This window comes from Apodemus sylvaticus, chromosome 21, assembly GCF_947179515.1.
Source record: "Apodemus sylvaticus chromosome 21, mApoSyl1.1, whole genome shotgun sequence".
NCBI lineage: Eukaryota > Metazoa > Chordata > Mammalia > Rodentia > Muridae > Apodemus > Apodemus sylvaticus.
Window position 1 is genome coordinate 53,363,983 of NC_067492.1, and position 13,765 is coordinate 53,377,747.

Genomic DNA, 13,765 nt, shown 5'->3' on the forward strand with positions numbered 1-13,765 from the left:
AAATCTCTGTTTCTTAGAACAGCACTAGGAAGTATTGTAGTTCAGGTGACTGTCCCTTGTGGCATGGAAGACAGTGGTAGGTGTTTGAAGCAGCCGGGTTACATCCAGTCAGGAACCTTAGGCCTGAGTGGCACTGCTCAGTCTGTGTTCTCCCTGTAACTTGGGCAGCGCGACTGCCCAAGCCCTGGCAGTCCACTGCCAGATATTTCGGTTCTCAAGGCTCTCCTTCACAGGCATGCCCAGAGGCTCACCTCCTGGGCGAATGAGGACCCTCTCACACTGGGGCTGCCTCTCACGCTGGGGCCTACAGGGCCTGAGGTAGAGCACAACACCCTAGTTTATTACTGTTGTCATTTGCATTGGGAGGGACCAGAGCCTGCTGCAGGTGGTGGGAGCTGTCCTCTACTGTGCCGCCTTCCTGAGGTGTTGCCACCATTGCTGCTACTTTTTGCTTAAGGGCGTGGGAAGAGGCTGAGGTGCTTCGGAAGTGCAGGTGTACTGGTCCCAACTGTATGTGTATGTCCACAGATTCCAGTTCCAACTGTGAGCTCTACAGATAAGCACAGTGGCTGGAAGGAAAGAATGATTTGTAGGCATAATTTTTCTCAAGCTACTTTAATAAGGGCTCAACCTCCTTTCCAGCAGCTCACCACCCACCAGAGGTAGTGGAAAAGAAAGGTTTTTAGGACACAGGGAAAGTGGACCTGTTTAGAAATAGTTCTTTGGGGGCAAGTCCTATCTTCCTTGTCAGGATATCAGCAGTCAAGTCGTCTAGCAAAACACCAACACGAATCAGCAGCTCACCAGTCCACCTAGCAGACAACCATATGAATCTTCAAGAGCAGTGAAATCCAGAAGAAGCCATGAGGCTCACCAACCAACCGGCCAGAGCCAGTGGAATTGGCAAGACACCCAGGAATCTTATGAGACGTTCTTTGGCAACTTTTTCTCTATCCACCACTAGCAAAGCTCAGCAAAGCAGTGTAAGGCGAACCAATACATGTGCGCCCTCCTCAAAGAATAGTGAGGCAGAGCGAAGGGAACTAGTGTTCGAGCTCTCACGGGTCTGTGGGGTCACATGTACATGCTTTCTAAACACCGTTGTGTCCTTTCTTGTGTTTGCTAGAGTAAAACAGTCTTCCACCTGTGTCTGCTTCAGGAAAACATTCTCTCACATGTCTGCTTTAGTAAAACATTCTCTCACCTGTGTGCCCCAGCAAAACATTATTTGACATAACTGACTTTAAGAAGAAACCAGAAGTTTCTACTTCAATGAATGCCTGGACAACTCATTCTCTTGTATCTGATTCATGTTCTCTTTTATGGAATTCATTGGGTTGCTTTTGTATTTAGCAAGGCTCACTGTGACAGATGGGTAGAGTTTGGTGGAGTGTGTGGTACCTAGTAGGCATGACTAAATAAGAGATCCGTCACGGCCTCAGTTCAGCCAGTGAGCGTTTGCCCAGCAGTACAGTTGATTTCTTAGAATCCCAAGGGAGGCCTTTTCTTCAGTTCCCTGTGTATCAGTGACCTCACCAGAGCTTCTTCATGGGCGTGCTTCCTTACTGAATGTCTGGTGTGTGAGCCTTGTTCGGTTTGTGTGTGTGCCTGCATTCGTCCGTACCTGTGTGTGTGTGTGTGTGTGCATTTTCTTATACTTGCCTTATTGTCCTATATAGTCACTAAATTTAATTTTAGTCTTTTCTTTCCAGAACTCAGACTTTTGTAGTTTACAGAGCGGTGCTTCAGCAGGTTTGCTGTTTGGTGTTGCCAGTGATCCATCTCTCTGTAAGAGATCATGGAGCAAGAGGTTTCTTCCCATCGCATTGTTGACCATAGTGTGTGGATGCCCTTCTGAAGTTCTCCTGCGGCAGAGCTCATTTCTGTCTGTGCCTTCCTCTCAATGCCTTTGCTGCTGCTTCTCTGTAGTTCTGACTTTTCCAGACTTGAAATTATGCACCATGTAACCCTCTTCTGTAGACTTCTTTCCCTGAGAAATAATGAACTTGCTGTGCCTTTTTGGGGTGTGATGGTGTTTCATTGCTGAGAAATACACTGTGTGGGTTCCTGGAACCCTCACCCACTGAAGTACATTTTGACTGCTTCCCACTTGCAGAGGTTGTGAATAAATCTGGTATAGGTGGACACAGATCTTAATAACTCTGTAAAGATTGTACTAGCAGTGTCTGGCTATGTCTGTAGGACGCCACAGAGCTCTCTTACACTGCTTGCCACATTTTATGTCATTGGTATCAATGGGTGAGAGCTCCTGTGCTCTACATCCTCATCAACATTTGCTGTTCGTAGACTTTTCACACTGGCCCTTCCAGTCAGGGTGTTGTGATTATGTATTAATTTGCTTATCGTTGTTGGAAATTAGTGTGGGGAACATCATATGTACATACAGTGAAGTATTATTTGGTCTTAAAAAGGAAGATTTGTGATATATGTTCTGACTTAGATGAACCCTACATTTAAAAATGCTGGTTAGAAACTATGAATAGGATGTGGTTTCTTATGGTGCGAAGATTATCCAGATTTGTAGAGACACAGTGTACAATAGGAATTGCCATAGGATGAGGGCAGTAGATAGGAAATAAGTGTTTAGTGGTATGTAGAGGTTTAGTTTTGCAAGATCACGGCATCTCTGGCCTGGCACAGAGAGGTCGTATGTACTTGTGGTCCCAGCACTCAGGTGATGGGGACAGGAATAGACTGAATTCAAGACCAGCTTGAACTACATAGTGAGACACCCCTCCCCCAATATTCTGGAGGTGAATCATGGAGATGGTTGTACAGTAATGTGTTTCTGTTTAAAAGTAGCATAAATAGCAAATTTTACATTATATACTTTTTATTGTAGTTGAAAATGAATGAAACCTTTGGAGGCAGAGGAGAGGTTTTGCATTGTCACTGGGTGACCTGTGTTTTGCTGGTCTTTTTCAGGCCTGGCGTCCCTTTGACCGTGCAGGCGTTTTCAGAAGAGGAGAGGAAGCAGTGGCTGGAAGCTCTGGGTGGAAAAGAAGCTGTAAGCACAGCGGTGGCTGGAGCTCCAGTTGGATCCGTTCAGCTGGCTGGCTTCACCCCCCCCCCCCCAATCCCCCGCCTCCCGCATCGTCTGTAGTTTACAGCATCCAAGATCGGTTCCTTGCTGGAGCTGGAACCTTACTGACTCTCCAGTAGTTTTATCCTGGGCAGCTGCGGCACCCCCACGCCTGGCCATCATTCATTTCCAGTTCTGATTTTTCCCTTGACTTTGTCACTCTGATTGGCTTTCTTTTGAAAAAGTCAGCAAAACTCTCAACTGCTCCAGTTTTACACGAGTGTGTTTTTGTTTGTTTGTTTTGTTTTGTTTTGTTTTTGTGACAGGTGTATTGAATGCTTGCAGTGTGCTTTAGATTCTGGAGACGGGATGGTAGGGCATGACAGTAGAAACTGCCACCCATTTCGGGCTGATAGTTAACAGTGTATAATACTGTAATGGTTTCTACTTTGTAGTGTAGAATAGCCTTAGAGTGGTCTCTTTACTAAGGGTTGTAACTCAGGTCTGGAGGCACCTGAACTCTGACTGTTGGCCCTTGGGGTCCAGCACTGATTTCCTTTCTGATTTCTTGCTGGCTTTGGGGGCTCAGAATCTGGCAGATCATGTACGGGGTTAGGGATTTAGTAAGGGAGACTTTAGGCAGAGCCACAGATGCTCTTTCAGTATGCTGTGTAAAGTGCTGTGATTGGCTATGAAACTACCTGCTTGGCTTATGAAGGCTTAGGGGAAAACGTCTGACGGTGGAAGAGGGCTTCTGTTCAGCCAGGAAGGAGGCTTCAGAGTGGAGCTGTCTCAGAGCGTGCAACACTGCTGCTTTTGCCTGGTGGCTCAGCTGCAAGGGCATTGTTGAAAGTCCAGGGAGCGCTAGTGAGGCTGGCTAGTAAGTAGGCTGTGTGCCTGTCGTGAGGTGATGGCTGCTGAAAAAGAAAATCCATTTGAAGCTTGATGCTGTTTAAGAAATGTATTCCCAGGCAAAATTATGCAGAACCACATTTGTATGTTGTTGTATCTGAGCTGGATTCAGACCCAGTCTCTTTGTTTCTGTCCAGTTTTGGTGCTAAGGATGGACTCCATGATCACCTGTGCTTAGCAAGTACTCTCTCACTGGGCGGACCTGTCCCTCATTCAGCACTGCTCTGTTAGTTCTGGTTTTTTTTTTTTGTTTTTGTTTTTGTTTTTTTTTTTTTTTTGGATTTGGTTTTTTTGAGACAGGGTTTCTCTGTATAGCCCTGGCTGTCCTGGAGCTCACTCTGTAGATCAGACTGGCCTCGAACTCAGAAATCCGCCACCACTGCCCGGCTGCTCAGTTAGTTCTTAGACGTCTTGGCCAGGAGTTTTGATAGAGGCCTGGAGAGATGCTTCAGTGGCCAGCAGTACATACTGCTCTCGCAGAAGACCAGAGCACGCATCCCAGCACCCATGTTTGGCTGCTTATTATAATCACCTTGTAACCCCAGGTCCAGATGATCACGTACTTTTGGCTTCCACAGACACCTAAACTCTCATCCATACATACCTACACAGATACATAACTATTAAAAAAAAAAGTCTTAGTACAAGACCAGCCTGGCTTCTATAGAGTTCCAGGATGGCCAGGGCTATACAGAGATCTCCCTAATAATTAAAGAATTTTGATAGTGATAGAGATCTAGGTCTGCTAATCCTTTAATCCTTTTTTTAATAATCCCGATGATCACCCCAGAGCCTAGAGAAGTACTTTAGATAGTGAGTTTGCATAGCAGAAATACCACCATGGTTGAGTGGTTTTCTTTGTGAGAAAAGTGAGCTTCCGGTTTGGTTTCGTCTTGAGTCTCTGATCTGCTTGACTCCCTGTGAAGAGAGGTCACTAACAGACGACAGAAGGATGTGGAGAGATGCTGAGCAGCGAAACATGTGCATGGGGACTGGGAGGCACAGCAGGTTTCTTCCCTGTGCTATGTCTTCTTGCAAGTAGCGAGCCAGTTGGAGAAGCCAAATTACCGCAGATGTAGTCACTGAAACGATGGGCAAGGGCGATGCTCTGCTTACGTAAATACCGGGCTTAGACACAGGAAACAACCGACTGGACATTACTGGGAGTTTTCATAGAGGTTGGAATGAACAGTTTGTCAGCCTGTCTCTGTAAGGGGAACTTTTCCCGTTTACACAGACCTGTAACAAGTTCCTTAGAGACTGCAGACTCTTTGATCTCGTTTTTGCCAGCTTGGCATGGCTCTGGAAGAGAAGGGTAGACTGAGAGATGTCCTGTCTGTGTTCCTTACTTCTGTATATGAGCACATGATAGCATGCCATTAGACCATCACGGCTCATCTGGCCTGTGTCCTCACACAGCTACCCCAGGGCGGATTTCCTACACTGGCCTTGTCCTACAGCAGCTGGATGTCCCCAAGTTCAGTTCAACTCTGACAGTGCTGCTGTCTGCAGTGTTGGTGGCAGACCTTACAAGTTAGGGGTGCAGATCTAGGTGGCTGCCTCTGCTTCAGTCTTGGTAGCATAGTATGACGTGAATTTGAGATCCCATGACCCCTTCCTTGGGCGTAGTCGTTGACTCTCAGCGCTCAGGGTAAAGGTACACTTGGTCATGTCTTATAGAGCATGTTACAGCTGGAGCAGTTACAAGGAAGCTGTGCACAGGGCGAGTTGTAAAGTGAGTGTGCACGTGTGAGGAGCCCCCATGCCCTGTGCCATCACCCCAGCATTTGGTGTGTTCACCAGGGAAGCGCCCCAAATCCTTTTGTGGATTATAAGCTTCTTCCGCAGGTAGTCAGTGGATGACTGAAGGCCTCAGTCTGTCCGTCCGTCCGTCACGGGGCGTACCTAGTCGCATTGCTATATGGGTTTTCGTTTTCTAAGTTACTTGTTCAGCATTAGTTTCGAACTGTCCCAAAGGGCTCCTGAATAGCAAGATGCTTCTATCTGAAAATCCCAGGTGTGGGAACTCTGTGCTGTAAAGCAGGGATGAAGACTAAATATATCTTTTATATGCTACATTGTCTAATGCTAAATTTATGAAAATGACAATTTGTGTGTTCTGACTTGACTGACTCTGAAGTAATCTGCTGAGAGTCTCTTCTTTCTTTCTATCACTAGCTGTTCCACACGTTTAATAAAGCCATCGTCCCGAGACCGGAAGGAGGTGAGTGTTCGTCACCAGCCCCAAGCTGTTGGCGGGCTCCTTGTGCACCCTCTTTAAGCCCGAGGGGTGGGTGGCCCTCATTGTCCCCTTGAGCTTCACTGGGAATTCTCCTGCCGCCTTGCCGTGTATGGCTACAGTCATGCGTGGTGATGGGCATCTTCTCAGTGGGCAACTTGCAGCTCTCAGAGCCTCTGCAAGGGGTTGTCCTCTGCCTGTAGGCTTCCTCAGCCTGTCATTTGTCATTCTAGCTAGAAGTAAGCAGATTCTCCAGGCCATAGTGCTTGGTTGGTGAGTGGCCCTACACTTGCCGGCATTTTCAGTGAGGCTGCGGAGAGCATTCTCTAGGCAAGCATGAGAACTACTTCAGATAGTTTAAAATAGTCATCCTTGGCCACAATGAGTAATAAAAAGCAAGAGTGGCCCCAGGCTGACGGCGAGCCTCTGGCTGCTGGGCAGCTCTCAGAGCATGAGCACCTGTCATTATAAGGTGTTTCTGTGCAGGGCGGGCTGCAGGTGGTCAGAACTGAGCCCCTGGCTTTATTTTCTTGCTTGGGCTGAGTTTTGACCACCGTGTCCAGTCCTGTTATGCCTTGAAACCCTCTGGCCTTGCAGCCAGAGTTTGTGCTAGCTCTCCAGGACACGTGCACTTGGGAAGCAGCAGCAGCAGCAGCAGCAGCAGGGAGGTGCTGAGCTGTTTACATACAGGGCAAGCAGTATCTTCCAAATCAAGGTCATGCTTAGCAAAGCCACAGGAAATGCTGTGTGATGTACACATCAGAACAGTCGCGATCACCTCTGTTCACTCTTGAATCAAAGACTAACGATCTGCAGCTTGGCCTGGGATTCTCACAGGTGCCCTGCAGCGGGGCGTGTCCATGCAGGCAGCTTCTCAGCTGTGTGGTTTTCTTGCCTGTCTTGACACTGGTCTCTGTCTTCAGTCTTCCACCCCCGCCACATCCCTCTCCCTTTCCAGCCTTCCCCTTTGGTCGCTACTGTTTAATATCATAAAGATGTTGAAACACGCCTCTCCTGGAGATGGCTTTGCAAAGCATAACGAAACAACTTGCATTTTATGTGGTGTCAATAGTGGATTCTTGAAACCTCTGTACAGTTTTCACCACTAAAATTCACTTTAAGCGTAGTGATGCATATTCTGAACCAAGGTTATATCCAAGGACTGGAAATGCCCATGAAGCAATCGCTAATGCTACACTCCCTTGGGCCTTGGAGCAGTGGCTGGAGGTGCTGCTTTCTTTCATTAAGTTTTGAAGCAAAAATAAGATCTCCAAATATATGCCAATCTGGTCATAAGCAAACATTTATATTAGAAAAAGCATAAAATTTTATTTTAAAGTTGGCCTGTTCTAGCACATGAGTCATCTGTTTTCAATTCAAATTATGAAAATAATAATGTCATTAAAAAAGCTTGGTGAATTATACAAATTATCAAAATTTTAACTTAAGCTTATTGCCTAGATAGCATTTAACAAAACTTTTCTTAAGCATTTTGTTCCTGTGTTAGACAAACGCTCAGGTGCTCACTGAAAAGCCCTCACGCAGATTTGTGGGTTTCTGTAACTCTGCTACTCTTAGAATTTCGGCGAAATTCAGCTTATTTTTAGGTAGCTTCCCTTAGAGATTGCTATTATTTTCTTTTACCGTTTAAGATAATCCATACTATTAACTTAAAACTTTATGTTGCAGATTGAATTATAAATTGATAATTGGCCATCTTGATATGCATCATGGAGGCTCTCCTATAAATACATAACTTTTCCATCTCTGCCATGTACATGGGAAAGATGTGGGCTTCAGAAGTTTTAAAGTAGTGAAACAAAAGTTGCATTAAATTCTTTCCGTCTTTTTGTAAGGGAAAGAAATACAGTGACTACTTGCCCTTGACATCCTATAACTGTTTGTTTAGGTGCACAGCTGGATAATATGGGATTCACAATTCTCAGAAAATGCATCAGCGCCGTTGAAACTCGAGGTAACGCTCATGCTGTGCTCAGCATTCTTACTTGTGGAGACCGTAGGTACGTCACCCCTGAGCCGGTCACAGCCCGAAGTGTGGGGCTGCCTGTCATACCATGAACTTTAACCTCATAGCATGGTCAGTTACCCCTGCAGTGATGGCAGGAGTCCCTTTACACTGTCCATGTAAATGTGGGGAAACCTCCCGTACCTCTTCTTTTGCAGTAACAAATGAGGTCATAGTTACAATGGACTCACATTTGCTTGTGGCTCTGTTACCACAGAAATTAGCACAGGGTGGATGGCCCAAGCCAGAATGTAATGTACCCTCACAGTTCAGGAGGTGGGAATGCTGAGCTCTAGAGGTCGGGTTAGTTTTCTCTTAGCCTGTGCCCTTGGCTTGTTGATGGAATCCCCTTGCTGTGCCTTTCTGTGTTTATACACACAATTCCCTTCTATGTGCATACATGTCCCTTCTGTGTGCATACATGTCCCTTCTGTGTGCATACATACATGTCCCTTCTGTGTGCATACATACATGTCCCTTCTGTGTGCATACATACATGTCTCTTCTGTGTGTATACATGTCCCTTCTGTGTGCATACATACATGTCCCTTCTGTGTGCATACATACATGTCCCTTCTGTGTGTATACATGTCCCTTCTGTGTGCATACATACATGTCCCTTCTGTGTGCATACATGTCCCTTCTGTATGCATACATACATGTCCCTTCTGTATGCATACATACATGTCCCTTCTGTGTGTATACATGTCTCTTCTGTGTGTATACATGTCCCTTCTGTGTGCATACATGTCCCTTCTGTGTGCATACATACATGTTCCTTCCGTCTCTTTTGTGTATTGAGATTTGTTCTTTTTTATAAGAATTCATGTCATGGTTGGGGCTGTGTGTGTGTGTGTGTGTGTACCCAACTTAGTCTAATACAGTTCAGCTCATTCTTTGGAAGAATCAGCAACTGGAAAACTAATTCTTATCACATTTTGTTTAAGCACCTTATTGCTGGTTTTCTTCCTCTTGTGAGATCCCATTAAACATGGTTGCACTTGTGTACCTACTGCTCCAACACACACAATGCTTCTCCTGGGACAATGCTTTATGACTGCATTGCAGTCATTCGGGGAGTTTTTTTTTTTTTTAATTATTTTTGTTTATTGAAAAGGGAAGTAAAAACCCTTTATGATAAAATTAAAGATTTACATGGAAAATATTTTAGATAAACAGGTTAAAATTGACAATTTTCATGGAAAATTAAGGAGTAAAGTGGTAAAAACATGTTAGAATTAAAGATTATCATGGAAAATTTTATATATATATATATATATATATAAAATAATGGTAGGCATTAAAATATTCCTAAGTTGATTAAAAGTATAATTATAAACATCTGATAAATTTGAAGATTTATATAGAAAACATTTCTGATAAAATTATAGAAATATATAGAAAAACATGTTAAAATTAAAGATTATCATGGAAATTATATAGATAAAATGATAGGCATAAAGATAATTCTAAGTTGATCGAAGGTGGAATTATAAAAATTTTCAGATAACATTGAAGATTTACACAGAAAATATTTCAGGTAAAATTCAAGAAATAAATAGACAAACACGTTAAAATTGACTATTTCATGGAAAATTTTACATAAAAAATAGTTAATGTAAAAACTTCTAAATTAATTGAAGGTGGAATTAGAAACATTTGTGATAAAATCAGAGATTTTCATTGGAAACATTTCTGATAAAATAGAGGAAGTATATAAAAAGACATTAAAATTGAAGATTATCATGAAAAATAATGCAGATAAAATGGTAGACATAAAAGCAATTACTAAATTAATTAAAAGGGGAATTACAAACATTTTCTGATAAAATTGAAGATTTACATGATAAATATTTCGTTAGTCTATGTCTTTTTTTGGGGGAGGTGAGTCCATTGTTTTTAAGAGATATTAGGGAATAGTGATTCTTGCTTCCTGTTATTTTTGATGTTATTTTTATGTTTGTGTGAGTATCTTCTTTTGCGTTTGTTGGAAGATTACTTTCTTGCTTTTTCTAGGGTGTAGTTTCCCTCCTTGTGTTGGTGTTTTCCATCAGTTATCCTTTGTAGGGCTGGATTTGTGGACAGATATTATGCAAATTTGGTTTTTATCATGGAATAGCTTGGTTTCTCCATCTATGATGATGAGAGTTTTGCTGGGTATATTACCTGGGCTGGCATTTGTCTTCTCTTAGGGTCTGTATGAGGTCTGCCCAGGATCTTCTAGCTTTCATCATCTCTGGTGAGAAGTCTGGTGTAATTCTGATAAACCTGCCTTTATAAGTTACTTGCCCTTTTTCCCTTAATGCTTTTAATATTCTTTCTTTGTTTAGTGAATTTGGTGTTTTAATTATTATATGCCAGGAGGACTTTCTGTTCTGGTCCAGTCTGTTTGGTGTTCTGTAGGATTCTTGTGTGTTCATGGGCATCTCTTTCTCTAGGTTAGGAAAGTTTTCTTATACAGTGTAGTTGAAGATATTTACTGGATCTTTGAGATGTAAATCCTCTCTCTCTTCTATATTCCTTAGGTTTGGTCTTCTCATTGTGTCCTGGAGTTCCTGGATGTTTTGGGTTACCGGTTTTATGTATTTTGCTTTTTCTTTGACTGTTGAGTCAATGTTTTCTATGGTATCTTCAGCACCTGAGATTCTTTCTTCCATCTCTTGTATTCTGTTGTTGATGCTTGCATCTATGACTCCTAAATTCTTTCCAAGGTTTTCTATTTCCAGAGATGTCTCACTTTGTGATTTCTTTATTGTTTCTACTTCCAATTTTAGATCCTTGATGGTTTTGTCCAGTTCCTTCACTTGATTGTTTGTGTTTTTCTGTAATTCTTTAAGGGATTTTTGTGTTTCTTCTTTAAGGGCTTCTGCTTGTTGACCCACGATCTCCTGTATTTCTTTAAGGGATTTTTGTATTTCCTCTTTAAGGGCTTTTACCAGTTTACTGATGTTCTCCTGTATTTCTTTACGGGAGTTATTTAAGTGTTTCTTGAAGCCCCTCTATCAGCATCATGAGATACGATTTTAAATCCAACTCTTGCTTTTCTGGTGTGTTGGGGTATCTGGAATTTGATGTGGTGGGAGAACTGGGTTCTGATGTTGCCATGTGGCCTTGGTTTCTGTTGGTAGGGTTCTTGTGGTTGCCTTTCGCCATCTGGTTATCTCTGGTGCTAGTTGGTCTTGCTGTCTCAGGCTGGAGTTTGTTCCTCCTGTGAGCCTGTAAGCCTGTGTCCTTATTCCTCTGAGCTCAAAAATGAAAGCACTTCTGGGAGATCTCTCTCTCGTGGCGGGCTATGCACAGAAGGCTGTGGAGTTTCCTGGCTACCCAGTGCAAATGGTGGCAGGCAGGAAGACTTCCATCCCAGCTGTTCCACTGATCTTAGGCCCTGTGTGCTCCTAGCTGAGTCCCCTCCAGAGAGAAGGTGGAGATCTCACCTCTGAGATTAAAAGTGAGAGATCTCACCTCTGTGATCAAAAGTGAAAGCCTGCTGGGAGATCACTCCCTCCTGGCTGGCTATGCACAGAAGGCTGTGGAGTCTTCTGGCTTCGGGGAGCTTTTGAAATAGCCAGTTCCCAGTTCACACCATTAGCCATTAAGTCAGACTGTGTACCAGAGGCTGTGTCAGTATTGTTAAAGGTTCACTGTGATGAAGGTGCAGAGGAAGTTGGCAACAAGTGTTTGATGAAATCCTTCAACTTGGAGACAACATGGGTGACATAAGTTTCTCACCCTGGTGCCAGATTCTTCATCCGTGCTACCACCTGCTATGTAGGATCTTTTTTCTTAACTTCTTTTCTTAAATAACAATCCAATTTAATCCTAGATAAAACAGAAATGTTCTGAACAAGATAGCAGTATTCTTTTCCTCAGTAACAGATAATCCATCCCTAGTGTGTCTGAAGAAAGCCGGTCTGCTAACTTGGGTTTATTGAGCAATTTCAAGGTGGGCAGAGCCTTGCCTCAGGTCTTTGGACTAGACAGTAAAGGTTGGTTCCATATACCCTTAAACCAGTAATGTTAGTCAGAGCAGAAACATCTGTAAGCAATTGAATTATTCTAGGTGCTAAAATAAAAATGTAAGTTTGCACAGATTAGGAGAACCTTGGCATGTGACAGACAGTGGGCTGGAAGGCCTCAGTGCTAATGGAGGACTGTGGTTCAGGAATGGGCTTTCTTGATCTAAGATCTTAAGGGACAAGGGTTAGATCCTGGCATTCAGAGATTACCAGCTAAGATGTAGACGGAATGTAGCTGAGGGAGTTCAAACTTGACTGGGAAGGAAACACAAAGGGTCAGTAGTGAAAGCAAGTACCTAATGCATTTCCACGCAATGGTGAAGGTGTGGGCTCGGTGCTAGAGGGCGCTAAAGAGCAAGCAGGCTTACAGAGGTTAGTATGAAAGGAAGTGACTGTGACATGTGCACATGCTGCAGAGACTGGGCAGCTTCCTATGCAAGGTGACCAAGTTGGCAGAGGCACATATAGTTCCGAGCCACCGATGACATCACTGGAGTCCTGTTGGTCAAGCAGTGCTTAGAGACTCACTGGATTGCTGCAAGGACTTTGGGAAGTAAGAGGACCAAAGCCACACAGACATTTGTGACACATCCTTGCTGCATTGTGTTTTGTGACTATGGATTCCAAGTGTGTTGAGGACCTTTGTTGGTTTCTGCTATAGGTAGTGAGACCTGGGAGGAGCAGAGCAGCTGCAGAATTAGAGGGGGCTTTCAGGGCACAGGGACAACCATGGTTTCTGTGCGGGTGATGTGTGAAATCTATTGACTGGGGCCCCAGGACTTTGGGGATTGTAAGAAGTGTTTGGGAACTTATAGGAAAGCCAGATCTCAGTGTGTCAAGCCAAGAGAATCAGTCTGTTAGATGCCATGCAGACGAGCCCGGGAAATCAGGGAAGTGCTACTGCTCTGCACGTGTTATAGAGGATGGCTTAGCATTCTCCTTTGTCCTCTAAAGCATCCTGATTCATGGAGGCCTGGAGGGTCCACCCTCTATAAACAAACAAACAAACAAACAAGCAAACAAGTAGATATTTGTGGTTCTCAGTCTGAAGGTCCCAGTCTGTGATTAGTTACTCTGATAGCTTTGGACCTATGGTGAAGCAGCACAGCATGCCTGGACTATGTAGTGACATAAAACCTCTCATCATATGGCTAGAAAGCAAAGAAAACAAAGAAGAAGACTTCCACACTCCTCTTCCAGGCCTCAGTGGGGCTGGCCCAGCAACCTTCTGCTAAGCCTTGTTTCTAGATGCCAGTCCTCCAAAACATGGGCCTTTGGAAGATGGTCTGCTTCTGGCCTCCCAAGGCTCTTGTCTCATAATGTGAAATGCATTCCAAGAGCCCGAGGTTGTAACTCTCACAGCGTTACTCAGAATTCAAGTCCAGGATTTCTTTACCAAGACTTAAAAACTATGTGAGGCCCCATGGCCAGGAGGCAAAAGAGTGTCCCCAACTGTTGGTCTGAATTCTACAGGGGAAGAAGAATTGTCCAGGTTCCTGCTGCCTTGGGCTATCAGGAGGAAGGGCTTT

The 13,765-nt window shown here is 43.9% G+C and overlaps 1 protein-coding gene across 5 annotated transcripts in view; it reads left to right on the plus strand.

Moving 5' to 3' along the window:
- The window catches only part of Arhgap10 (Rho GTPase activating protein 10), a 284,292-nt gene that overhangs the window by 114,836 nt on the left and 155,691 nt on the right, over positions 1-13,765 (plus strand). For all 5 annotated transcript variants that reach the window (XM_052166592.1, XM_052166588.1, XM_052166589.1 and 2 more), the window contains exons 11-13: positions 2,947-3,028; positions 6,134-6,179; positions 8,104-8,169. In XM_052166592.1, the coding sequence (XP_052022552.1) occupies positions 2,947-3,028; positions 6,134-6,179; positions 8,104-8,169 (194 nt within the window). The remainder of the gene's footprint in view (positions 1-2,946; positions 3,029-6,133; positions 6,180-8,103; positions 8,170-13,765) is intronic.